The sequence below is a fragment of the Acartia tonsa genome, chromosome 7, assembly GCF_053477335.1.
Source record: "Acartia tonsa isolate MP-2025a chromosome 7, ASM5347733v1, whole genome shotgun sequence".
NCBI classification, from domain to species: Eukaryota; Metazoa; Arthropoda; class Copepoda; order Calanoida; family Acartiidae; genus Acartia; species Acartia tonsa.
This window is the reverse complement of record NC_137266.1, coordinates 41,830,151-41,856,792: the sequence shown is the minus strand read 5'-3', so window position 1 is coordinate 41,856,792 and position 26,642 is coordinate 41,830,151. Positions and strand designations below refer to the sequence as shown.

General features: G+C 31.0%; 1 protein-coding gene across 1 annotated transcript in view; it reads left to right on the top strand.

Annotated features, from left to right (window-relative positions):
* Nucleotides 1-23,804, top strand: part of LOC145323781 (uncharacterized) — an 83,572-nt gene extending 59,768 nt beyond the window's left edge. Inside the window, exons 8-10 of the mRNA XM_080166318.1 lie at nt 518-632; nt 21,873-21,940; nt 22,511-23,804. Of these exons, the coding sequence (XP_080022444.1) occupies nt 518-632; nt 21,873-21,940; nt 22,511-22,558 (231 nt within the window). The 3' untranslated portion in view covers nt 22,559-23,804. The remainder of the gene's footprint in view (nt 1-517; nt 633-21,872; nt 21,941-22,510) is intronic.
* The last annotated feature ends 2,838 nt before the right edge of the window (nt 23,805-26,642 follow it).

The following is a 26,642-nucleotide window of genomic DNA, read 5'->3' as shown; positions in this document are numbered from 1 at the left end:
AGCTTGAGTCGAAAGTAAACAATAATATCATCTGCTAATAATGTTCCTTTTAAGATTTGATGAAAAATAGGGTCAGAAGCGTAATCTAGATATAGTATGTCTATTCCATCTACCAACCACCTATTTATCTATCCTGTTGGAAAAATCTATCTGTCTGGCACCTATCGTTGGACTCTATTGGGAGGCCTACAGAAAAAACTATCCACTATCTATCCATTTTCTATCTATCACTACATCTATTCGTCCTAGGTTGGAAAATCCAGCTGAAATGCCTGGCCACTATTGCTGGGCTGTATTGAGAGACCACAGAACTACTTATCCACTATCTACCTATCTAACTATCTAGCCATCTATCTATCCATTTACCCAAGGTTGGAAAAATTCAGCTTAAATGTCTAGCCACTTGCTATCTCTGGACTGTATTGGAATGCCCACAGAACTAAATATTTACTATCTATTTTTCCATCTATCTATTTATCTATGCCTATCTATATATCTATCTATCTATTTATCCTAGGTTGGAAAAATCCAGCTGAAATGTCTGGCCACTATTGCTGGGCTGTATTGGGAGACCACAGAACTAACCCTACATGAAGAACATCCGAAATTATCTCAAGTTCTTCAAGATGAAGGTAGGATAACTTTTTAAATCGAAGTTTTTCTCTGATGCCTAAGATCTTCAGGCATAATATTACATGTGAATCATCTTAATAAAGTCTTAAAATGTAAGTATATTCTGTATTAAATTGATTTTGGGAGTGGATTTAAAAAGGATTTTTTGTTGAGATTTATAAATAATGTTGAATATTAAATGCTTTGCTACTCTAAAGTTGTTAAAGCTTATTTGTCTGTCATCTAAATCTATTAATGTTTGATTTTATGGATATGGTCTGGTCATCCTTGCTACATTATAAATGATATGTTACTTGCTGAAAAATTAGTTAATTCTTATTTTTAATAGCCTCATCAAAGTACAAAAGGAAATCCTAACACAATGCTGTTAATTATCTTACCAATAAGCTTCTGATGTCCGTGATTTATATTGCTGTTTTATGATAATTGGTTCTTTGTATGACAATTCCAATGACAACTAATAAACTACTGTGTTCTTCTGTATTAGAAAACATTATCATATGCAAGTTTTTACTACTTTCATGGGTATGATAATTCCACTGACTTGCATGGGTATTGTCATCCTTGTTTAACACAGAAATACACATTGCAAGTAATTTGTTTAAATTTTAATTTAAAACTTTACAATTTTGAAACCTCACTTCGACCATTACGGTTGAACAATGTACAATACCATTTAAATAGAGTTTTGTCAAAAATACAAAATTTTATAAAAGGATGTTTTCGTTTGCTAGCAATTGATGTTTGATTTCCATTATCTAACAAGCCATTTGATATTCTCGAACGGTGGGAAATACAGGACTTGCTGCGCTCCTAAAAATTTGAGTAAAACAATAGAGGGGAATGGGGTAAATTAATAACTGTACATATATCCCAATCCAAAGGAACTTGTGCCGACTCTAAATTGGGTCTCTAAAAAGCAAAATGTTAGCACAGCTAAGTAGCAGAATTCAATTTGTTAGCAGACGAAAAAGGTCCTTGGAAAAGGGGGCAGGCAGTATATACATCTAAACTTTAGATCTATTCCTAAAACTTTGCAAAAGTGTAGAACCACCCGGAACAATATCACTGAAATGAGAATTGAACAATTTTCACCGAATTGTTAAATTTTTTTATGATATTACAATCCTAAATTTACGAGCTAAGATTTAGATAGATAGATAGATAGATAGATAAATAGATAGATAGATACATAGATAGATAGATAGATAAATAGATAGATAGATAGATAGATAGATAGATAGATAGATAGATAGATAGATAGATAGATAGATAGATAGATAGATAGATAGATAGATAGATAGATAGATAGATAGATAGATAGATAGATAGATAGATAGATAGATAGATAGATAGATAGATAGATAGATAGATAGATAGATAGATAGATAGATAGATAGATAGATACATAGATAGATAGATAGATAGATAGATAGATAGATAGATAGATAGATAGATAGATAGATAGATAGATAGATAGATAGATAGATAGATAGATAGATAGATAGATAGATAGATAGATAGATAGATAGATAGATAGATAGATAGATAGATAGATAGATAGATAGATAGATAGATAGATAGATAGATAGATAGATAGATAGATAGATAGATAGATAGATAGATAGATAGATAGATTGATAGATAGATAGATAGATAGATACAAATCTTTAGTATGGTGTTAATGAGAGATTAAGAAGTCCGATAATACTTCCCCAGAGGCCATTTGCTGACCTCTATAAGAGTCTTTACAGGATAAGGGATACATGTTCAAATAAAAAATTAAGTGAGAAATATTAACTGACCAAAATGGATGTTATTAATCAATTTTGTACTTTTTAAAAATGTCATAATCTAAGATAGTGTGTACTCTTTCTTATTCAATGTTGGTACAACTCTTGTATGTCACGGTACACCTTACGGTGACAGATAAACTGTAGAACAACAATGTACAGAATAAACCTCATTAGTAATAAAACAGCACTAAAAAATCCCTAAAAGTTGAATCAATATTTGGTTAAATTTGCACATTTTAGTAAATACATTTAATTATCCTTTAGATTTTAAACCCTTTACAAAATGAAACATAATTACATTATAACATAAACAATATTGTTAATAAGTAGCATAGCTATTGAATCATAACTAAAAAATAACTCTATTATTTACTTTTTCTTGCTAAAATTGGAAGAGAAAGGGCGAATTAATTTTCCCCTCCCCCTCACTCAAATGCCCCTAGAGATCTTCATAGGAGTAGCCGCTTGTAATGTATAATTTATCATAGTAGCAATAAATAAGTCAGTTTTCAATTAGAATTAATATGCAAAGTACATTACTCCACTCACTAAATCAATCAATCCATCCATTCAAACTGAAACAAGAATGACAACATACATTGTAGCTGATGAATTGTTTCTTGAAATTTGGAGAAAGCTCAGTGTTATGTGTGACGTCATAAAATTTCATATCTTTTTTAGGGGTGTCCTTTCCCACCTCTCCTCTCATCCCTCCTTTATAGACGTATTTTTATGACGTCAAACATGACACACTGAGCTTTCTTGAAATTTATTCATATTATCGGCTTCATCCTTTTTGTCTATGTTTAATAGCCTAATCACCTCGGGGGGAGGGGGGGGGGGGGATCAAACCCTGGGGGTCATAAATCGACGTTTTATAACCCTTTGGGCTACCTTAACCCATTGTAATCTAAGACAAAAACACCCGACAAACCCCCCCAACCCTACTGCTTTTCAACATTTCAAAACAAGAGTGGATTTTTTTGTGTTCGACCTGGTACTTTGAGAGAAACCGTAAAATTATCTTTGGATAAAATTATGATGTACAATGTGCATATAAGGAATAAACTACACACATATACTATGTATGATGTTGCATTGAGGGTCATAATAACCTTTCTTTCATTTCTTTTTATATACATCTTTCAATCAATATATTATCATCATGGATTCATAGATAGATAGATAGATGGATAGTTGGAAAGATTGATAGTTTGATATATAGATAGTTGGATAGATAGATAATTGGATTGATAAATAGATAATTGGATAGATAAATAGTTACATAGAAATATAGTTGAAAAGACATATAGTTGGATAAGGAGATAGTTGAATAGATAGATAGTGGAATAGATAGATAGTGGAATAGATAGATAGTTGAATAAATAGATAGTAACATAGAAAGATAGTTGAAGATACATATAGTTGGATAGATAGATAGTTGGATAGATGGATAGATGGATAGATGGATAGATGGATAGATAGATAGATAGTTAGATAGATAGATATTTAGATATATATTTATATAGAGCGACAGATATATAGAGACACATTTAGATAAATTGAAAGATATGTATTTTTTTTCAATTTTGGGATTGTTAGTTTCATAGGTGTTGTAATGGATATAAGTATAGATAAATAGACAAATATATATGATTAGTATTTATATGAAAACTGATATAATGATACAAAAAGATGGAAATGTAAAAAAAGATAGATAGATAGATGTATTAATATTGACATAAGCAATCATATCCAATTATTATCATAGAGAATACACCATTCCTTAAAGCAATCCTTTAATAAAAGTATCATAATGTCTGTCTGTCTGTCTCATAGGATTTCGCTAACTGCTAGACCGATATTGTTCTCCTTTAAAGTCCACGACAGTTTTACATTTCATTTTTGGGGAGGAACTTCCACCAAGAGAAATTACCCCTTGAAAAATATATCCTTTTTTTAGTGAAAAAAACTTTTAAAATCAACCAAAATTAAGAGGTAAAATGATAAAAAGCTGCGCCCCTAGCATCTAGGGGATCTTTTTTTGTGATATAATATGGAAGGGCAGAAAAATAGCCTAAAATAGCTGTACTGCAAAGGACAACCATATAGGTTCAGTGGTTAGCGATATCCTTCGTTACAGTCAAACAAAGCTTATAGGGTGAAAAAAAACGTTATTTCAATAAGTCTTAATTGTATTAAGGCATGGGGTTGAAAGAAAGAGTCATTTTTTGCTCGAGATAAAGAAGGTTCATAAAGTATGTGTAAGCAGGGATCTAAAGGGATAAGACAATGGACGATAAATTAATGTACGTCCTCATTTATGATAAACAAAATTATCCCCTCATTAGATAAAAAATTATTGGTCAGTTTGAAACTAATTAATTATTTTTGAGATTTTGAGCCTATAAATAAAATACCGTAGTTATAAAACCAGTGTACGTTATAGTCCAATGTCCCCTCCCTCCCTCCCTGTGTATATGTATGTATTTTTGCTGTGTGTGTTCGAGAATCTTAGAGAAAAATACATAGAAAACCTTCTTCATATACGGCTACGCTCCTAAAGGCAGAAAGGGGGGGGGGGGCTTGACCCTACACATAATATAGGAAATTAAGAAAGAATATTTTTAAGAGTGGATATACCCTCCTCCAAAATAGTTATAAACCTTCCCTGGACCTAAAAGAAGCTAAACTGTTAAGGAGAACCATATCGGCTCAATAGAAATAAGATATTTATTAGTTTTGGAAAACTTGGTTTAACAAAGTATGAACAAAGCTACATGATTATTCATTTATAGAGTTATGTATTAATTAAGTTAGAGTAGGAATGCAGGGAGGGGGAAATGATTGGGTTGAGTATTACACTAGTCCCCAAAGTTTTATAATAACGTTTTCTTACTCGAAGGCTTAACAACTTTGGGGACCTTATCGAATTTTGATTGATTGGTTCATTCAGTTGAGTTCTTAAATGTTTCAACCACTAAATGCAATCTACAGAAAGGGTAATTTCTTGTATAATCATTGGAGGTATATATCAATTTATCGGCCATTGTCTTATCCCTTTAGATCCCTGGTAGGAATAAGTTGTTATGTGTATTAGATTAAGATATAGGTATTGGAAAAATAAAGAAACAATAAGAAAGATAGTTATGTAGTTAGAGAGAAAAAGAGAGAGAGAGAGAGAGAGAGAGAGAGAGAGAGAGAGAGAGAGTGTGAGAGAGATAGATAGATAGAGAGAAAGCGGGAGAATGAGAGAAAGAGAGAAAGAGAGAAAAAGAGAGAGAGAGAGAGAGAGAGAGAGAGAGAGAGAGAGAGAGAGAGAAAGAAAGAGAGAGAAAGAAAAAGAAAGAGAAAGAGAGAGAGAGAGAGAGAGAGAGAGAGAGAGAGTGAATGATAGAAAATTGAGAAAACTTAATGAACCATACAATCAAAATTATGTAAAAGACCTCAAAGTTGTTGAGGCAACGAATGAGAAAACTTTATTATAAAACTTTGGAGACTAGTGTTATAAACAGCCAACCTCCCTCCCTCCCTGGATAGAAATAAATAGGTAGATAGGAATTACATTGCAATATAAAAGTAACAGGATATGTGTCTGTATGTTTGAAGGACCTTGCCAACCGATATGGTTCTCCTTACAGTGTAGCTTCTATGTGACATGGGAAGTTTTAATATATATTTTGGAAGAGGGAACCACCACCCATCCAAAAAAACGCCGCTAAAATGTGATTCTCCCCCTCAAAAAAAAACTTTTCAACTATTTTAAAAACTTAAATTGAAAATGATTGAAGGTCGACTTCTCCTTGAAGCCACTAACGGCTACGCCTAAAGAGTACAAAGATAGTTCTAAGAAAATAAAACAGAAGAAGTAAGATACTGGTAAAATACTAGCAAATTTTCGGATACGACCAATACGTAGTAGCACTGCACTAGTAGAAATACAATTATATAACAAAATAGTTTAATAAATGTGTCTAACTGTGTAAGATTTCGCTAACCATTACGTTTCTCCTTTACAATGAAGCTTCCTAATGGTCCAAGATTTATAACTATTATTGGGAAGGGTTAATTCAATAATTTGTTTAATTACCCCCCCCCCCCCTCCCACCAAAAAAATAGTTCTTAGAGAATTTTAGGGCCGTTATCGTTTATATCAAATTTTAAAAAATAAAACATTTGAATAAGTATTTATAACAATATGATTGTAATTTGTGTATTTTTGACTTTAACACAACATTTAACTATGTTTAAATCAATCTTGCTTGATTTCCCTTCAAGTATATACTAGGGGCTAGGGGAAGAAAAACGTGTAAATTTTAAAAAATCTAAAGTTGCTCCGCCTCCCCCCCTCCCCCTTGTCCACATAGGCTGTTTTTGACTGCAAGTCTTGAACACGAGTAGATTTTTTCTGGTATTAAAACATGCATACAATGTAATAGCGTGAGGTATCCACAGTTTTGTTGAAACACTAGGATTTGAAGACTGCATTGATCAAGATCGAACAGGAATATATGTACATAATAAAAAAACTAATCCCAAAGAAGGGTGTTCTCAGAGACCATCTGATATTCTTTAAATGGGAACCAATTAAAACCTACTCTAATAGTTAATTGTGAAATTTTGCCTTTGGTGGCTGGTGAATATTGGTTAGTCATAGTTTTCTCCCTCTCAACTAAAAGATTCTATTTTGAAATGAGTTATTATCGTATAAGTTTTGTAATTAAAGATGGCAAGTTTTTCTGAATATTAGAGTATATAGAATAGAGGGGGAAGGGGTTGAATAACTGTATGTCCCCATCCAGATGACCATGTGCCAACTTTCAATTGTGTCTTTGAAAATCAAATAAAACGCGTAGGGATTATTAACATAGCCAAGTCGCTTTCAAAGAGCAGAAATCAATTTGCTAGCAGACGTAAAAGGTCCCTACAAGGGGATCCAGGTAATTGTCTTGTTATACATCTATTATTATAGATTTATTTTCTGAATACATCTCTGTGTGACTGGGCATTGATGGAAAAGCAAATATTCTTTCTGTTCACTAGAATCCCATAATTAAAAAGGACCATATTAAAACCTCCCTCAAGCTTCAAACTGGCCTGCCATTGGTAATTTGGTCTGTGTATCGGCCCATCATTGGAGTTTTGTTTATATAACGTTAATTTTTAGGCACCATAAACAAAAATCCAGCAAAAATACGATTGGAGGAAAAACATATAGCAAAGCCAATGTAATCATTCCCAAAAACTTTGCTACGTACAACTCATATTGAGTTATATTCAGTGGCGTGCGGTAGGAGGGTGTTAACACCAGCCTTATGTTTACCTTCCCTTTTTTATACCTTAATGACTTCACAACTTCCTGGTGAATCGCTGTGCACGCCCCAGAATGTAACTTACTGACACTATCCATTTGAAGTCTAGATTTACAAGAACATAGTGATGGAACAATCCTAACACATTTTAATATGAAATAAAGTTGTTTTTTTCATTTCATACGAATTTTAAATCAGCTATGAATGATTCATCTGACCAAATAAACACAAAAATCATCGTCGGCTGAAAATGACTTTTTGGATTATTGTGTTTGATAAACTTTCTTGGGGAAAAATCTTTTGAATATATCTCTTATGGTATCAAGAAAATGTATATTAGACGTGATGAAAACTATGTTAATTGGACTGTAAAATGCAATGGTAACCAAAGTTTTATAACAACGTTGTCTTTTTTGTTGGCTAAAAATTTTGGGTATTTTTATTGTATTTTAAATTTGTGTCTTCCCAACTAGTACTTTTAATTTTAATCTTCAGAAGGGGTAATTTAGTTTATAGTCATTAGGGAACTATATCAATTCATCGTCAATTGCCTTAGAATTCATGCTGTACATGTTTTGGTTTAGGGAGGAGGGGGTCTAATATCCAAATGATGGGATTTTTGTTTCTATTCTTTGTGCATTCACACCTTTAGATTGATTTATTGCTCAACATATATCCACTAGAGGTTAAAGAATAAAAGTTTTAAAACAAAAACAGATTTTAGTGTTTAATCAAACTGTGTCTTATCTTTTTAACCATGAGACTAACAATTACATAATTTGACTACCGGCTACGCCCCTATAAGCCTCAAAGGGTCACTTAAGAAGAAAGTTAGTCAAATCTTAGTTGCAAAAAGAAATATTTTGGGGGTGAAGAGGGTATTTTTTCATTTTCAAGGGGGTTGGGGGTGTCCCAATTCCCCCCAAAATAGCAAAAAATCATCACAGGACCAGTAGGTATATCCCTAAAGAGTAGAGCCCAAACGCTTTAGTGGTTACTGAGATCTTAATCGTTTTACTTTGTTTTATTGATTTCAAATCCTTTCTAATTGTTATCATTATTCATACATTAAGTCTATTTATTTAAATACACGGTGAAAACCTTTCAAATATTTTAATTTTATCTCTAAACTTTCAATTCTTTATTCCTTACTGAAGATATCTAGTTTAAATATCTTTCTATCCACTTTTTTTGGAATGTATGTCATACTGTTTTCATTCCAATTTTCCCACTTCAGATTTTCATTTCTTTTTCATTGATTTTGTGTACTTTACTTTTAACCATCATGTTGGCATCTTTTTATTTACCTTCATCTATGTTTTTATCTACGCCTCTTCATGCTTTTAGGGGAACTTGAGGGCAGGGAAAGGGGTAGGTCAACCCTCCACTTTTAATTTAAGTTTTAATTTAAAAAGAAAAAGTAAAGAAAAATAAGTGAGGTTTTTTACAAGCTATTTTCCTTGGGAGGATTCAGGAACATCCTTCCAAATAGTCATAAACCTTTTCTGGACCTATAAGAATCTTCACTGTAAAGGAGGAACATATTGGTCCAGATGTTTGCCAGATCGCAAAGTACAGACACCCACACACACAAAGAGACATTCTGTTAATTTCTTGAGGATTAGTCTTCTTATTCTTTTATTCATCACTAGCGGCTACAACCCTAGAGGCCTCTAGGGGCAATTTAGGAGGGGAGAGTCGAATTTGATAACCCAGTTTCTTATTTTAGATTTTAAAAGAAAAAGTTGGGGGGGGGGAGAACTTTTTTGGGGGGGTTGAGGTAATTTTTCTAGGGGCGATTTATCTTGGGAGGGTGGTGCTACCCTCCCCCAAAATAGTTAAAAACCTTCCCGGAATCAGAAGCTACCCTGTTAAGGAGAACCCGATCGGTTCAGCGGTTAGCGGGATCCTTCGGTACAGACAAAGAGACAGACAGACAAACATCCTTTTACTTTATTATTAGGATATAACTTATCATGAACTATCATTGTATCTTTCAATTTATCTACATTTTTTCATTCTCTTATTTCCTTTCTATCTATCTTCCTATCACTCTATTTTATTTCTTGTTTAATCTCTTTCCCTTTAGAAATCCAAATCTTTATTTGGTCATTGAACCTAAAACCAATTTTATCCTATTCATTCTAAAAAATATTTTCACACTTCTATCTTTTTTACTATTTGATAAAATGTCATTAGGGAGGTGTCGGGTTTGAGTCTTAACCACACTGCGTCAATAATAATGGTATGACCTTGAATTACAAAAAAATTACCCAAAAGCATAAAGAAAATAGCTAAGTCTACTCTATAGAAATAAAATTCAGTAATCCTAAACTTTTGTTAATGAATGATTATTTGTCTATTTTATTGATATGCAATATGCATGAAACCTTAAGCAATGATTTTTAACTTTGAAGACATTCTTTATTAACAAACATATTTTTTTTATTTTTGAGAGTGTAAAGCACTCAAAATTTGTGTATTATATTGTATAGATATTTTGGTAGTGGTGTAAAAGAAGGATGTGTGAAAAGGACTTGTTCTTGTAAAACAGCTGATGTAAAACAGCTGATTATACAATTTCAAAATAAGCAAACTTTAGGTTTCAAAACAATTGTACAAGCTTATTCATAAGTAAGGACAAGCTCTGAATAAAGATTCTATTTTAAAATAGAAAAATGTTTCCAAAAACTTTTTTACATATACATATTTTTTACCAACTAAAGAGAATTTGCTCATTTTCTTTAATTTTTTCTTTTTTCTAGCATTAGTTATTTTTGCTATCTAGCAGCAGAAATGTAGCTGATAAGGTTGAATACCGTGTAAAGGCAACTTGCCATCAATCTTACTAAAAAGCTATTGCATATTGACGTAGAAACACACTTATACACCCCCCTCCACATACACAAACACCTACACACACTCTTAAAACACAGCCTTTACCCAATACCCATAGATAAAGTTGGAGTAGAATAATCATCAACTGATGAAATTAGCCTTAAGAGTAAATGTGTTTTTAGTAACTTACCTCATAAAAAAGGGAAACTTTTATCTACATAATACAATGTCAATAATATTGACATGCAATTTTTCAAATCTTATCATTAGTGTTGGAAGACTATATGGCATATAATTAAATATTTAGGCCTCTTGGGGCACCAGAGGTCGGGTTAGGGTGAAGTACACTTCTCTTAGAAGGGTGTTGGTAACCTTACCCAATATAGTTATAAACTTACCCTGGACCTATTATAACCTAAATTGTAAAATATAACCATATAGGTTCATCAGTTAGCAAGATCCTTTAGTACAGACAAACGCACACATATGACAACCTGTTACTTTATTTTTGGAATATATTGTATGATAATAACATGGCATGGATTTTATAGTAAACATAACAATATTCACTTAACATTATGCCTACTTACATATTTTGTTTTTATGACATTATAATTCTTTCAGGTTTGTATACTTTAGTTTAAATACTTTAAAGAATTATGGGGTCGTTGGGGGTGTCCCACCCCCCAAGAAAATAGCTTAAAACCACCACATGACCAATAGGTATATACCCTAAAGAGTAGAATCCAATTGGTTCAGTGGTTACCGAGATCTTAAGCTTCAGACGGACGGACGGACAGACAGACATCATTCTACTTTGTGTTATAGATATTTAAAAATTTGAAAAGATATGGTTTAAAGAATACATAGTATGAACAAAATTGTAATATAAATATCCCTTATTGCATAATAAACACGTTAACTTATTTATTTTCTGCATGCAATATAAAAAAAACATATTTTAAATCATACAGTTTTAATATTAAAACAGGGAAAACTTTTAACATTAAAAAAGAAATAGAAGTCTGACAGTTTTGGTTTACTTAGGAATATGACTATCATTAATATTGTACTACTAGAGTTGGCTCGATATAATTATCTCCCTATTGGCTAGTTTTCTATATGCATATCTATTTCTCAATAAATCTATTTTCCTCACCCGGCATTACTATCTAAAAGAAAGTAAATATTTAATAATTTAAATGATTTTTAAAAGATTTTTTTAAATTATATTTTTTTCTTTACATTACCATCACCAAAGGGTTAATGATGATGATTACAATTTTAGTTAAATATTTGAACACACAAAATGTCGCCACAATCGAATTCTTTTAAAATATAGTTTTCTTAAATTTATCATATTATAAATTTAAATTTTCTTTTTTATGATTAGAAATTAAATACATCAATATAAGGTAAATAGCAACATGAAATGAAAAAAATGAATTTATTTTTAATAAAGTAAAATAATGGGTCTTATTGTTCTGGGCAATGAGAGTTTATTATGGATTATTGGAGCACTATGAGTTTTAATCATATATTCCTTGGAAAACTTGAGCTTGTTTATAGGCATTTATTTCCTATATAGATCTGACATGGATCTTGAAGCAATTAAGCAGGCCGTTTTGTACATGTTAAAAATTGGAAGATTTCATTAAATAAAAGTAATCGCAAATATACTTAGTAAATGAATGTTATTTGCAGTATTCTCTATATATGTTTGCAGATTTTAAAATAAAAGTAGGAAAAGTTAGAAAATTCAGCTCACTTCCAGATAATCTCACTACCTTTTCTAGATTCTAAAACATATTTTCTGTTCTTTACAACTCCAGCTTTTGTTTTATTTGTAATGTTGCAAGTTTTAGGAATACAATTTTAAGAAGGAAAATCACATAAACTCAAGGATGTTGACAAATCTTTTATTACTTTGTTTGAATCATTTATTGGTTACTAGTAGCTGTGGCTCTAATATGTAGTGACTCTGTATTTAAATGAATAAGTACAGGAAAAATAGCCTAAAACCATCCTAGACTTAAATCTAATCATATATGTGAAGCTTCTTGAAACGAAAAATTCAAATGGTTCAGCAGTAATAGAAATCCTAAGCTACAAGAAAAAAACTACTTTTTACATTAGGATGTATAATCATATTTAGAAAAAAAATTGTTTTAACAATTATAAAATAAATACTGGAAAAAAAATTAAAACTGTAGTTAATATTTGACCAAACAATAACTTCATGATAAAAATTCAAGTTTCTTAATACCTTTCCTTTCCAAATATGAAACATGATGTACTGTAAGTCTAAATTCCATGATAAAATTAAATTAGTTCTAAAATAACATTAGATCTTTTTATTACAATGAAAACTGAGTAGATAAAATACATAAATGATATAGTCAGATGTTCTCAGTCAAATATATTTGCAGGGGTACAGATTGACAAACACAAGTTAAAGAGTAGCTGCATTACTAAAAATCATAATGGTATAGAATCTTGTTAATATGCATAAGCTGGTGTCAAATTAAACCACATACTCTACTACTACACATAGATCTTAGAAGTTTAAATCAAGGACAGTATGCATTAGCTTTACCTCAAACTAATGAGTTGCAATTGTGACCCCATCTTTCAAGAGCTTCACACCAGTCTCAAGGTTACAATATTACATCAAGGAAAAAGAAACATTACAGTTTACTATTTATTGTCAATTGTTTATTTTTGTTTGTATAAAATTTACAATAGGGTTACATTGCAACAGTTATACATTTGTTTAACTTACAAAAATATAATTTAGAATATTAACTCTTTCGATAAAAGACATTATTGAAGGAACAATACATAACACATACAATGCAGTTAATTTTTATACTGCAATTTTGATAGACAATTTAAATGAGCCTCCTTCTGTGAGACTGGGTGCTAAATACTTTTTTGCAGTGGTTCCATTGTTAAAATCAGAAAAAAGCTTAAGGTTGTTCATGTTCAACCATTCAGAGTTATTAGCCTTTACTTTTTTACACCTTTCATACAATCTTTCAACAAACTGACCTTCAATTAGAACCATAACAATAAAAAGTGCAATGAATGTCACCAACAGAAAAGAGTAATTTTTCTGCATTAATGATTAAAAATGCAACAACAAAGTTTTGAAATCCAGTAATGATATTTATTGCATTAGTAAACATTTTATTCATTGGGCATTGACAGTCCTATTATTGCAACTTTTTAACCACTTAAATTACATTCTAGATTTCAAATATATATATCTTATATCTATAAAATTTTACAATAAATGTATTTCATTTGATCTAAAATAGTACTAAAACTAAGGGTTTTATTCTAAACTATTTATTAGTTACACAATTTGCAATTATCATAATTACCAAAACTGTTTAGAAAACTGAATAAATATCATAGAAAGAAACGAATTCATATATTTGGTGTTATTTAGCATTATTTAAATCAAATCAAAATGATAATTTTCTCAATAGGTTTAAGGCTTTAAATAGGATTATTATTTGTTTCAAAATTAATCTATGAAGATAATCAGATTTAAGCTAAATTCTATTATATTATTATTCCATGATATTTAAATAGAATTGTAGAAAATTCCCCTGGGTGCTATTACTCCATACCAACAATCTTAAAACTTACACTTAGTTCATCCTAAAAAACTGCAAAAAAATATACAATTTGTGTATGAGAATGAACAGTTTTCACTTATTCACCAACTTGAAGTCAGAGTCCCAAGATGCTAGAGGCATAGCCGCTAGTTCCAAACAAACCACGTCTATATATAGCAAAGCTTCAACAATCTATCTAAGACCAATAACCTGTTTCATTTGAATATTTGTGAACTCAGACATGATGGCTACGGACGGACAGACAGACGTAAATACTCTACAATGGAATGTTCTTACGTGTTTTTTTCTTCAGTGAAGCTTTCCCTGTATATCACTGGATCTTGGCTATTTCAGATTATTTGCCTTATTATGCCGCTTAAAACAGTGTGTGGACAGCTAGTAGCCTTTAGAATTCATCGATTTTTGGAGATATTCGTTACCAGGAACACTTTACCGTGAACTGCACTTAATCCCCAAATAATTACAATAGAGTAGTTACACCATAAATAATAGGTAAACCTATATGTATATAGATATTATATATAACATATAGACATGATTCTTTGTGTATAGTTTACAACCAGATTATAATATACACATAATCATAAACTTTATTTACAACAATGGGTGGGGATTCCTATTCTGACTTTTTAATCCATTTGATCCATATAGATTTTTTGTAAGGATAAGACAATGGACGATATATTAGTGCCTCTTATCCATCATAAATGGTCATCAAAATTGCCCATTTTGAAGAATGAAAATACTCGGATACAACTAATCCATCCGTGATATTTTACATTGACTCCCAAAAAATGAATCTAATTATTGGCAGAAAAATTGGAGGGTAGCTTATTTTTAACTCTTTTTCTCTCCCTTTCTCTTACACACCCCTTCTCCCTAGTGGTCTAAAAAAGAATAAAAGAAACGTGGTTAATACTCTAAAATTTGAATAAAAATTTGATAAAAAAAATGCAAGCCAAGTCAATATTGCAAGCCTAAATATTTTTGTGTCTGTTTATGGTCTAACCTCAGTTGAAAATTGCTATCTTTTTTTCTTTTCTTACCCCTCCCATATTTTCTTTTCACTTCCTTATTGTAATTATAAAGGGAAAGTATTAAGCCTAACTTTTCTGTTTGAAATAACCCTCAAAATGGGAAAAGTTTACATTGATATTGTGAGGGATTCTTCCATATCCTGATAATTTTTTTCCCAGCTGGCTACTAAAACGATACCCCTATCCTCACTCCTTTTTACTTAAACCCATTCCCTCCCCAGGCTATGGAAGAACATTGACCAATATATGAAGACAGTATTAACAACATAAATTCCCCTGTTACAATATTCACGTATTCAATATACATTCCCTCAAAAATTATAGCTTATTTGGTTATACAAAATACCAATATCTGAACTTTTCAACCAATAAGTTTTGAGTACATAAATTATCATAATTTGGGGATATATCCATTTATTTTTCATAATCTAAACCTTGATTTAAATTACATATAACCGTTTTCTCAATCACAGTTATCCAAATTAAATTCAAAAACATAAAATAAAAAAACAATGAAGTTTTATCATTTGCTAAAATTTGAATGATATGAGTGTTCTTTTAAGCCTAGGTAAAGTTTGATTGTATTGTAACATGAAATATAGCTTACAGCCGTGTCCATAGTCTTAGTCTAGTTGTAATATAACAGTTACCAATAGTTTTGTTCTCAAACTTTAACTTATTGTGTAAAGAAAAACCCTTGACCATGGCTCGCCGTCGGGGAGGTGATAGGTTCGAATCTAGGTCCGAAAGACGTTTAAAATGGTTCATACTGCTGCTATGTCAGGTACGCGAAATAAATAGTAGGGGGAATGCATTGGCCGTTAAACAGGCGCAACTCACTGTCACGCACAGTTAGGACTTCTCAGACAAAGGTCGTACAATCAAAGAGTTGGTTGTCTGTTAAATGTTACTTAACGTAATATCCACCAGTAGGCGTTAGAGTATTAAATCCTATTACAAGCGAATGATGCACTTGGGTTCTCTTGATTATCACTTAAAATCGAATGAGAATCCCGACATGATAATAATAAAAAGTGCATTAAACTATTTTGGTGAAGTACGAACACAGTAATAGTGTCTGACTGATTATGACGTAACAAAAAAAAATTAGCCAATGAGAGGCCGTTATTGACCAATGGTAAAATTTATAGTTGCCTCTCATTGGCTAATTTTTTTTGTTACGTCATAATCAGTCAGACACTATTACTGTGTTCGTGAAGTACCTACTGTTACACTGTCAGATAAATTACTAAAAGATAGATTAAAGGTATTCAATATGACTAGTACATTCTTTATGAACAGTATATTGGCTAAAAAACCTATAAGATAGCTATTAAGTCAATCTAGAAATTGTAGTTCTAGTTTAAAAAAATAAAACTACAGGAAAAAAACAAAGGTGGCAAATTAAAGAGATAGAAAGAAGCAAAACCGGTTATCATTTGGTTATTTTTATCAAAGCTTCAGTCATGAGAAGTTAATAAATGGTCTGGTGTAAAAAATATGAAGAAAAACACTTTAGAATCCACCTACACATGTATAATATATAATAACATAGGCAAACATTTATCTTTCATGTAATTTGATATTCACATTTCTTTGTAGTTAAACAATAGACTTAATCTAGACTCATCAAAAGGATGATTTTATATCTATAACAAAATAGTTTTGCACACAACAATTTGACAGACAATAATCCTATATATACTCTTACACAAAAATAATAGGATGTTTTTTTTATGTTTTTCTGTTTTTTTTTGGGGGGGGGGGAAGGGGGAAATACAAATTAAATTTTATATGTAGTATTAAAGTAAAACAATAGAGGGGGAAAGGGTTAAATAACTGTAAAGGCCCACCCACCCCCATAGACCATGTGCTAACTTTCCATTGGGTCTTCAATACTGGATCCAGGTAGATGTAAGATTTTATATCTACATTAATTTCTGTATATTCCTAAAAACTTTGTTCAAAACTTACTATTTTGTTTCATATGAGAAGATTGTATTTCAAAAGCCAATAAAAATTATCCCCAAGGGTGTAGCAAAATACTTTGTATATACATACAGACAGACACAGCCATCCTGTATTTCATATAGGGATTATTATAAGAATATTTGAACAAATCAATACAAAAAAGTTATTGCATTGCAATAGAAAAAAATAATCAGGAATGTATAAAATACCATCAAAAACTACTGTACACTCTATTCCCATTGTGTATAGATCATATTTATGTGTGTATATTGTATTAAAGAATAAAAGAATAGAAGATATGTAGACAAGATATGGTTAAGCATATTCTTTCTATAGCAAAAAAATACATCAAATTATGACAATATATTCAGTCTTTACCTTTTCACTCCACGTTATCTTTGTCTGCAGAGAGAGAGGGGACAATGGGCTGTTTATTACACTTAGCCCCTAAAGTTTTATTTTAACTTTTTCTTGCTTGATGACTTAACAGCTTTGGGGTCTTTAGCGAATTTTGATTGGTTGGTTAATTAATAATTGGTTCAAACGATTCAACTACTAACTTTAATTTACAGAAGGGGTAATTTTGAGTATCATCATTGGGGATGTACATCAATTTATCAGCCATTGTCTTATCCCTTTAGATCCCTGCTTTGTCTGTATGTTTCATTGATCAATAGAATTTTTTATATAAAGTGCATTAAGACAGAAACTACCATAAAGCTTCCATAAAAACACCTTCATTAAAAATCAAAAGCATAACAATATATCACATTACAAAGATAGGTTGAGATAAAAATTTTCAATGTAAGAGATGTTGAACTCATTTTCCCTTCAAGATTTGTAGCTTTTTGTAGTTCATTTTAATTAATCAGACTTGTAATTAAATAATAAGTTGTTATCAATTTTTTTATATTTCAAAACAATGAATTTTGGAATTTACAACATTTTTATATCAGTAAGAAATATAAATGCAAGAAATGTATTTCAAAGTTAAACTGAAACAATCTTTCAATTTAAAATTTAGTTTTATTTTCTTCACTACCTATTGCATAAAATTGTCTGATCTGATGGGAAAAACCCTGAAACTTTGTGCAACCCCCCTCCTTTTGTTAAGAACACATAAACTTGATCAATTTCATAATATGGAAAATCCGCCACCGGCTTAAACTTTGATGGATGAGTTATATAATGGTGGTAAACTTAAACTGAAGACTAATAGTGCAAATAAGGACACACAGAAAACTGTTCCGAATTTGTATTAATTTTGAGGAACAAGACTCCAGTGACGTCATATTTTTCTTTCCCGAAAAAGGGAAGGGGGGAAGAAAATCTCTTCAAAAGAGATGGGGAAAACCCCCTTTTCTCCCATCTCTTTTTTCTTCCCCCCTTCCCTTTTTTTTCTTTCCCCCTTCCCTTTTTCGAGAAAGAAAAATATGACGTAACTGGAGTTTTGTTCTTCAAAATTAATACAAATTCGGGACAGTTTTCTGTGTGTGCAAATAAGTCTTGCGGTAGTTTTAATAATTTACTACTATTTTGCTCTATATATATAATAGGAAGCTTCATGAATAAGCAAGTTGATAATTTATTTTTGTCCACATGTTGAAATTTCTAATTCATATTATAGGCAAGAAATGTTACATTTTTTATTGGTGAAAACAACTTGGGCAAAGGATTATTATAACCTCTCATTACACAAGGAACAATTGTTTCATTATGGTTAACTAGCGGCTTCGCCCCTAGCCTCTAGGGGCTTTGCCCCAAGAGATGATAAAAAAAAGGTAAGGTGAAATTCGTAAAAAAAAGGACCAAGGAAATCTCCTGCCAAAAAAAAAAAAAAAAAAAAATGGGGGGTTGGTTTTATTAGTTTTTGGGGGGGTTGGGAGTGTCCCACTCCCCAGGAAAATAGCTTAAAACCATCACAGGACCAGTAGGTATAATCCCTGAAAAGTAGAGCCCAATCGGTTCAGCGGTTACTGAGATCTTAAGCTTCAGACGGACAGAGAGACAGACAGACATCATTCTACTTTGTATTATAGATGACTCGAGCTACAATTTTCACCTTTTGACCAAAAAGGCCCTGTGACTTGACATTTGTTATCACAAACCTACAGTTTTTAAACTCATATCTATAAAACCAACACTAATGCATTCTAATTTACTGTTTGACATTAAAAATAAGATTTAAATTATTGGTGCAAAATTGTTTCAACAAATCAAGATTTAAGAAAAGTACCCAAAGTTATTGAACCAATATGAATGAATGAAGATGTTTATAGAAGTTTGGGTATCACTTAAATACCAGTTCTCATTTTTGCCTTCTTAACTAGCATCACTCTATTTACATTGAGTTTGGGGGGAGGGGAGATGTATGATACCTTTAGATTGCCCTCATCTGTAACTACCCTGACCTGGCTATAGAACTGATTAGTGCTCCTTTGAAAAGAAGTTATTGTAAAATGCTGGTTGGTCTGCTATGTGCATTTCTTTTGTATGGATAAAGGGAGAAATAATAAACTCAAAATAATTATTAAAACTAAGGATCAACTATATAATAGGGTCATAATAATAAGTATTGAAGGTACAATATTTGTTTAATGTCTCATATGAAATCAAGTCTACATTTCATACTTTTTGCCTTTTTTATTAAAGTTCTAATACACAAAGCTGGAGATCTTAGTCACACTCTCTACTCCAACTAAATACAACACAAATCAAAATCAATATAACCAGTGTTTTGGAGATCTACAACATATTAGATCCATAAAATTATTGTTAAAATCTAAATTATTGTTGGTTATTTCAGTTTCCTAAAAGTAGTTCAAATGCAATGAATGTTATGTATACTAAATGTTTATGCATATCAGAAAATCCTCTAATATTTTTTATATGGTTGTTATGATGATACCACACTATGAATGCAGTTTCATGTCTGCCAAGTTAGCTTCAGCTCTGGGCTTTAGAAATAATGAAAAATAAAAAAAGTTCACTACAATGCATTGTTCTAAATAGAAAATTATTTGCTTAGCTGACATGTGTCATAACCTAGACAATTAAATTTATAGTGAAGAGAGGGCAATGGCTTGCAATTGTATTGCATTTAGTATAAATCTTATTATAGCATAGTTTGTTCTAGGTTTAACATTCTGAAGAATAATGTTACACATTGAAGGCATGAAAAGCCTAACAACATAATATATTTTACTTTGTTATATACTTCTGAAAAATGAAAGTCTTACAACTTTCTGAGTATAGTAAGAAAAGAATTTGTAAACACATTTTTTACACTAAATATATGTTTCCAGGGTTAATATATTAAATGTTTGAGGTGGTTCATAATACTATATAAGCCTCTGAAACCTCAGAATTATTCTGTTCAGAATAGCTTCAATTCTTGCTGTAATAGATGTATGGGCACGAACCTTAGGAACAACATCCAGTCTAGTCTATCTATTGCAGTTTCAAGTGGTGTTCTAGTTTTCTTTTGTCTTCCATCATCTTGTTTATGCTTGTTCAGTATTTTCTTACAGCTTTAGCCTCATTCTGTTCTTGGCACAAGTGGTTTCTAATTGATAATATCTATGGGATAACAACAAAGTTAAAGGCTAGACCAGCAATAATACATTACTGGATTTCTTAAGCATACAAATTACTCTGGGATCCACACTGAAGAAGACAAATTCTGTGCCAGAATTTCATAATTGGTGCATTGTTACAAAAACAGGGATAATCTTGTCTTATCAATAACAAGGACGTTCTAATATAGCACACAGAAATAACAAGAAGAAAATCTTTCAATTTAAATAAGAAACTTTGTTAATGAGTAAAAATAACTAAAAAATGTTGGTAAATCTTGCATATTAAACTATATGAAATCATAAAAAAGAACACAATCTACATTCTAAAAGGAAAGGTTTACTATCTACCTAAAAAAATTACTGTTGTCTATTTCATATTTTTTCTTCTATTTTTTTTAGACAATAAAGGCAAAAACATGAATAGTTTTTCATAATATATAATAAAATCTTATAGAACTATGCTCTGTATACAAGGATTGTACAATAAATAAATTATTGATTTTTAGTTTTAAAAAAGCAATTCTAACAATGCATATACATATTTAAGTAGTTAAATAGATAATGTTTTTTTAAATGAAAAAAAAAAATATTATTTTGGTCTTATTTTACTATTCCTCTATCCTTGCATATGTGTAGTTGATGAAAGAAACTCATTTTAGAAAAGCTTATTTGTCCAAGGCCCTGCAAATTAAATTTCTTTCAGCCAAAGAGGTCTTTGATCTTAAGAAAGAAGGGTTATAATAAATATATATATTTATATATAATAAGAATGCTGAAACTTTAGGTTGATATTTTTAATTTTTGAATTTGGCATAATATATAAAAATGTTCATCTTTTTCAATGTTTGTCACAAAATGGGTTCTACTTCTCCAATGTCAATAATGATAATAGTAAATAGTAATAAGACAGACCTCGAAATTACCATGGACCATTAGAACTTCCAGTAGAAAGTTTTACAATCAAAGGGTTGTATATTTGTGCAGTTATGCATGATGTGTAAGTCTTTTATCCAATAGTCTCTTGCTTTTTGATTTTTTTAACAATATTTTTTTTCTTCAGAAGTTGGTGTTTCCAGTGTGGTTAGTTCAAACTCAATGGCCCTCTTCAGTCAAATTATGTTTTTCCAGGTTTGTTTTACATGTTTGTAGATTTAGTGTTTCTACCCCCATTGGCAAAATTAAGGGGGGGGGGGGGTAAATACATTTCCTTGCCACTAGAACAGCCTAATACACCCCGATAAGACAGGTAAAAAGTCACACACTCCTGACTTCAAAAATAAACCTCTTTTTTAATCTGAATTACACCCTCCACGATTTTGGTTTAAGTGGATGTCAACATTTTCGGATAAACTTGCCCCCCCCCTCCCCCCAAAAGGCAATACATTTAGATGTAAAAACTTCTATCTAAATTTTTGTTATAAACAATTTTCTTTTTTAGACCGTTAGATTTGAAAAATGTTGTCAGACAAAATTAGGATAATGCCTATATAGGATCAAACAAGAATTACCTATTTTAGAGATCAATCTATGAAGATTATTTGCTTTTTCACCTGATTAATAACTAATATATTTTTTCATCATACTATACAATATCGTGCTGTAATTATTAGCAACGTAGGACTTTAAAGTAATACTCACAGATAAATAAGATACAAGTTTTCCTTAAAATTAATATCTCATGCCTTTTTCCATTTTCAGATGTTCCTTCCACTCTCCATCCTTTTTATGATAGCATCAACACTGTAAACACAAACTAGCTGCCCTTCCATGGACCAACAACACACTTCCTTGTTGTGAGGATAATATGTTTCTATAGAAAATTAAAGCAAATCTTTATAATATAAATACAAATTTTGTTATAACTAGTAGTGAAATTTTACAGTGAAAAAACATTTTATAAATATATATAAAATTATTAAAATCAGATAACAAATCTTCTTAATAAATGGAAAACTTGTGTGAATTTAAAATATTTTATTTCAAATCTTTGCATTTTTTTAACATTCATTAGTACAAAACATTAATTTATAGTCTTAAATTTTTTTAAACAATGTATCTTATACATAATAGGTAGGATGTCTGCCTGTCTGCCTGATTGACCGATTGAGTTTTCCTTCCTTTTATTTTGATTCCCAGGCCAATTTTAATTTTTTTTCAAATCATTAACATGAAAATTTCTATAAAAAAATAATATACAAAAACTTCTTTCTTTCTTTAGTCTTAATAGAATATAGTTCGAATTGTAACCTTCTCCACCCCCCATCCTAGGGTTAAAATACTAGTATTAAAAAAAGAGCAATCTTTCATATTTATTTATTAAAATTTCTGTTAATACAATAATACCTGATTTCTTCTTAAAATCAAGATCAATTACATCCATAAACAGCGCAGTAATAACATATTCAATTTTGATTTTATTATGATTGTAAATTGTCACTTAAAATGTAGTTTAAATGAGCAAATTGAGTTCTTTTTTAAATTAACATTACCTATTTTACCAATTAATCTCCGTCGAAATTATCAAAAGTTTGTTTAAATTTTTGTGTAGTCATATATATTCATTTGTATTTCAAAACTGATAAAAATGTATTGATTCTTAAAATTTTAAAACAAGACTACTTTTCAAGATAAAAGAGAATATTAAATATATTTTTATTTTTATTGTGTAACAATATCCTATAAAATATCTATCTCCTTTATTTGAGGGGGGTGGGGGTAAAATTTATCTATTATGGTATTTTTTTTTCATTTTCGAAAATTAAAAAAAATATAGCTTAGTTGCTATTGGTTGTTATTAAGAAATGTAATTAAAAAGTAAATTACACGTTACATGTTATTTATAATCTTTTGCAAAAAAAAGCATATTATAATATATCATAATTAATTATATTTATTTTTCACTAATGTATAAATATTAATTCTTGTGGCTCTATTTTAGATGAATGTAATCATTTATATCCTGAACTAAAATAAATAAAGTTTACCAAAAAAATATTTTCGCTGTTATTTTACTCTTTAGAAATAAAATCAGATCCCTTAAATGGCAGAAAGGAAAACTGTTTTTTTACGATTTCCGAAAAAATAGCCAAAATCCTGCCCTTAATCTATACAAGTCATAAGAAACACAAAAAAAAAATAAGTATAAGTAATTCATTACGACAATCTTTATATGAGAATAACAGGGTGTCTAATTGTCTTGATTCCCTAAGGATTTTGCTAACCGTTGAAACTATATAGTTCTTCTTTACAGCTCCAGTTTATAACTATTTTGAAATAAGGTACCACCACCAAATCACCCCCAGTAAATTGTGTCCCCCTGCGCTCAAAAAAAAAGCTTGTTAAACTTTTTATGTCCTAAAATATAAAATAGAGGCTGTTTCCTTCAAAGTTCTTGTTGAACACCCCACCCCCTTACTATTTTTTATGTAAATATTACAAAATTTCTTTTTACACATTATTTTATTTTGTAAACTAAATGACGGAGCAAAGAATGCGATCACTCTTGGCCTTATTGCCAACACTTTTATCAATATATATCGAATGTTTTACAAAAGTCAAACTGTCATAAATATACAAAAATAAAGTTGCAAAATGATTGAAAGCTTCATTTACAATTGGCTATAGGATATACATGGATGTATTGACACGGGAAAATTTGTTGTCAACTTAGTTTGCTAATATGGACCTCATTTATTTGTCAGTTGCTTCATCCATTATAAGGGGGTTTATGGGGGATATCAATATTTTAGGAAGCTACAAGCATCACTTTATCAGAGTATATGAAAATTTGGTGCAACATCCAAGTAATAATCTATCGATTCATATATATAAAAGAAAAGTTTTTCTTCCACTAGGGTTTGTAAATCAGTTGGAATGTTGGAAGCGTCAAGCTTTTATTGTAAAATCTAGCCTGTTAGAATTGTTTTATCTATCATAAAAATAGCAAGAGGAGGTTGTTTTAATCCTATGGGGTTACTCTGCACCATAGGCGTCCAAGGGGGGGGGTAATGGGCCATTTGGCACCCCCAAAATTTTTTGAACAATACCCCCCCCAAAAAAAAATTACCCCTACCTTGGGGGTGCCGTAGGCACCCCCAATGATTTTGGGGGGGGTAGTTACCCCCCCAAACCATTTTGGGTGGGGTAATTACCCCCCCCAAAATAAATGTTCTTTAAAAAATTTTTTTGGAGGGGGTATTTACCCCCCCCCCCAAATTGAATGTCCTTAAAAAAAAATTTTACTGAAAATTTTTTTGGGGGAGGGGGAGGGAGTAATCCCCGCCCCCCCCCCCCCTAAACCATCCCGGGGATCTATGATGTAATTGTAAAGCACTGAAGATTCCATAAAATAGATACCTAATTAAATTAAATATTTCATTAAATAATGAAAAAGAATTTCTATAGGCGATTTCTTTTGGGAGGATGTCAGGGTGTCAAAACTAGTTATAAAACTTACCAGGACCTATAAGACGCTTCACTTTAAAGTATAATCATATTGGTTCATTGGTTAGTGAGTTAATTATTGTATTTTTATGTTCTAAAGAATGAGATACTACTATATATTTGAATAGTAGTGGCGCCCTTAGCATCTAAGAACTCGTGTTTTCTAAAGGGTAAAAAGGGAGGAGAAAAATAGCCTAAAACCACTCAAAGGATTGACCTATAATAGTGTGGAACCATCATGGGATCTATGTGAAGCTTTCCTAAAAAGGAGAACTCAGTATTAAAAGTAATGAAATCTGAAGCTATAGTCAAATAAACCTTACTTACCACTTTATGTTATAGGATAGTACTTATTAACTTAATACATTAGGTAGGTGCTTTTTTTACATAATTAAATTACCCCCCCCAAAAATTTTACCCCCGGGGTAAATTAGTTTGGGGGGGGTAATTACCCCCCCCCCCAACAGATTTGGGGAGAGTATTTACCCCCCCCCAACAGACTTTAGGGGGGGTAATTACCCCCCCCAATCAAATTTTACCCCCGGGGTAAACATTTTGGGGGGGGTAAAAAAAAATTTCGGCGCGCTTCGCGCGCCATTTTACCCCCCCCAAACACGAATTACCCCCCCCCTAAATTTTTTTACCCCCCCCCCAAAAAAAAGCTTGGACGCCCCTGCTCTGCACCCTGTATAGCAAAACCTAACTTGAACTAAAGTCAAACACAAAAGCAACCCCATTCTAATATTTTCAATTCATTTAAAAATAAGGGCTGGAAAGTTCTATCGACTAGGTGATCTGAGAGAAACACCTATAGTGATGTTTTCTTTTTGAAGCCATGCTATAATCATTACTTAAAATGCTATACAAATTCTAAATAAATTAGTTTTAAAACTAATTACTGCAATTAAAGTTAATTTCTATAGGTTTTGTTTTGCCTAATATAAAAATCTGCATGTAAATTTTGAGCAATTATGAGTTTTAAGTGTAATAAAATAAGGGGTCAAAGTAAATAAATGCTTTTAATTTTTGTCTGAAAATATGTGGGTTGTTGTGAATTTTTCGAATGTAAGAAAATAAATGTTATTTTTTAAATGTACTTAAGTTTGCAAATAAATTTAAACTAAAAACTAGTCGGAAAACATATTTTTTTAGACAGAAGAAAAAGGAAAAAAAAATAATACTCAATTTTAGAAGTTACAACGTTTTAATCTACAAACACCTAAATATATAATATATTATATATATCCATTATTTGATTTACTAAAGTAGCATAATATAAGGGCTTATTATAATTTTAAAATCAATCTCAGAGCTCCTCAGCTGCTAGTTTTTAGTGTTACTAAATGTTTTTGGGGAATTGTGATTTTCTCTACTGCTGTTTAGGTTA